Consider the following 2,602-nt stretch of genomic DNA (forward strand, 5'->3'; position numbering starts at 1 on the left):
ATAAAATAATGTTATCCAACAGTGGCGGCAATCAGATTTGTGGTAGTTAGGCATGTGATTGTAGTCCATTTCTTTGATAGAGAAATTTGGATTGCTTTACTTTATGCATGTAATAATCGAATCATGTTATTATTGTCTTTTTTGGTTGAATGCATCTCCATTTGCCCAAATTTTAAGGGAATTAGAAATATGCAAGGGGAACAACTTTTAAAGGGTAAAATATCATTTTCGTCCCTAAACTATCACAAAAGTTCGTTTTTCGTCCCTAAACTTTCAAAAGTTCTATTTTCATCCCTAAACTATCACAAAAGTTCGTTTTTCGTCCTTAAACTTTCAAAAGTTCTATTTTCATTTTCGTCCCTAAACTTTCAAAAGTTCTGACGGAGTGCTGACGTGGCTTGACGGAGTGCTGACGTGGGAGGGACGAAAATCAATACATTTGGAAAAGTTTAGGGACGAAAAACGAACTTTTGAAAATTTAGGGACGAAAAACGAACTTTTGTGATAGTTTAGAGACGAAAATAGAACTTTTGAAAGTTTAGGGACGAAAAACAAACTTTTGTGATAGTTTAGGGACGAAAATGATATTTTACCCACTTTTAAACTACTTTGAGAAAGGCTTGGAACTTGTCTTACAGAAATAAAGTACATACGCGACAATTTGTCGTATGTACTTTATTTCTGTAAGACAAGTTCCAACCATTTTTTTTTTTTTTTTTTTTTTTGGTGGGTGAAAATTTCCAAGTTGATATAAAAATAATAATTGGAAGTCAGATTGACACTAATTAATCTTATCTTAAAGCTATCCAATGGAATTATCATAAAATAATGTTATCCAATGGTAGCGGCAATCAGATTTGTAAACAAGGGGCGTGTTTCTGTTGACTACCAATTTCTGTTGACTAATGTCGTCGCATTCTTTACATAATTTGTCGTACGTACCTTATTTATGTGAGACAAGTTCCTAGTTGGTATAAGAAAATAATAATGGAAGTCAGTCAAATTGCTACTAATTAATCTTATCTTAATTCATCCAAAACAACAATAATAATAATAATCTTATCTTAAACCTATGCGATGGAATAAAATAAAGTTGTCCGATGGCGATGGCGATTAGATTTGTGTCCAAGGGGAGTGTTTTCTGGCGACTACCATTTTTTTAATGCTCTTCAATAATCCACCATTAGACTAGCTTTATTTCATCTTCTACCTTTATATCACTATATATAACCCCTCATAAATGTTCATTTATCATCAAAAGAAACCAAACATGAAGATGTTTAAGATTTCACTAGCAATTGTTTGTGTCATTGGCTTAGCCACGGTCCATGTCTCCCTTGCCCAGAACTCACCACAAGACTACCTCAATGCTCACAACGCAGCTCGTGGACAGGTGGGTGTTGGACCCATGAGATGGGATGCAAAAGTAGCTTCTTATGCCCGAAACTACGTTGAGAAACTTAAAGGTAGCTGCAAACTTGTGCATTCAGGAGGACCTTACGGTGAGAACCTAGCATGGGGTAGCCGTGACCTTTCGGGCACAGCCGCTGTGAACATGTGGGTAGCAGAGAAGCCCAAGTATGACTACAACTCTAACTCATGTGTTGGTGGTGAGTGCCGCCACTATACACAGGTTGTTTGGAGCAACTCAGTGCGTTTGGGGTGTGCCAAAGTTCGATGCAACAATGGTGGCACCATTATTAGTTGCAACTATGACCCCCCAGGCAACTATGTTAATCAGCGTCCCTATCTAAGAGTTATTCAAGAAGTTCTAGGCATATATAATGCTTAGGATATATATATATATATATATTGGTTAATAATAAGTGGATATGATCCAAGTTGTTCCCATCTTGTGAACTAGGTAATCACTCGTGTATAATAATAAAAATGAGACAAAAGTTTATCGCTGCTTGACCAATGAATACATTTCTTGTAGCAAGCTTATTTGTGTTGTCATACTTAAGGGAATTAATACTAGTAATTGGATTTATTTAATTGTAAATTTTTTGTTTTTCGTTCTTATCTTCTCGAGTGGCATTCTAAACGCACCGGCATGACTATCATGAATAGCTTCATCTTCTACAGAGACAGACAAAGGCATTACTTCAATCTTGCTCGGCAAAGGCCAGCGTCAATGCTCCACCTTGACAAATCTAAAATCCAACTACTCTTAATGCCACACTTGGTGACAAGCCTGCATTACGAGGCTTGGCACTTCCATCTAGATATGAATATATAAACAATATGGTAATAATTAGTTAATAAATAACAATATATACGTTGTCAATATGTTCCTCTCCTTAGCTTTCCAAATGAACTTCTTTAGTTGTGGTTTTTGTTTTCTCCCAAAAGTGGATCATTTGGCAGGATACATTGTCCAGTAGGGAGTTAAATGTCAAAATCTAGTTTGAAAAACTTTTGCAAACCTACTGGCTAAATTACTAGTTGCACTCCTTAATTTTGTCCAAAATTAAATCAAATCACTTAACTTTTTGTTTATTTACTGTATCAGTCATATAACTTTCATTTATTTCAATTTAGTCATTTAATCTATTTACGTTTGATGGGTTGTCGTTAAATGTCTCCAACCACATAGTTT

General features: G+C 35.4%; 1 protein-coding gene across 1 annotated transcript; it reads left to right on the plus strand.

The window, feature by feature from the left end:
* Positions 1-1,224: 1,224 nt before the first annotated feature.
* On the plus strand, positions 1,225-2,005 carry LOC112036655 (pathogenesis-related protein 1). Its single transcript, XM_024069483.2, has one exon. The coding sequence runs from the start codon at positions 1,241-1,243 to the stop codon at positions 1,790-1,792; it is 552 nt and encodes a 183-aa protein (XP_023925251.1). The 5' UTR covers positions 1,225-1,240; the 3' UTR covers positions 1,793-2,005.
* Positions 2,006-2,602: the final 597 nt, after the last annotated feature.

This window comes from Quercus suber, unplaced genomic scaffold (assembly GCF_002906115.3).
Source record: "Quercus suber isolate HL8 unplaced genomic scaffold, Cork oak 2.0 scaffold_240, whole genome shotgun sequence".
Classification (NCBI taxonomy): domain Eukaryota; kingdom Viridiplantae; phylum Streptophyta; class Magnoliopsida; order Fagales; family Fagaceae; genus Quercus; species Quercus suber.

Excerpts from the sequence above, each read along its gene's own strand:
- LOC112036655 (XM_024069483.2), top strand. The coding sequence starts at position 1,241 with ATGTTCATTTATCATCAAAAGAAACCAAACATGAAGATGTTTAAGATT.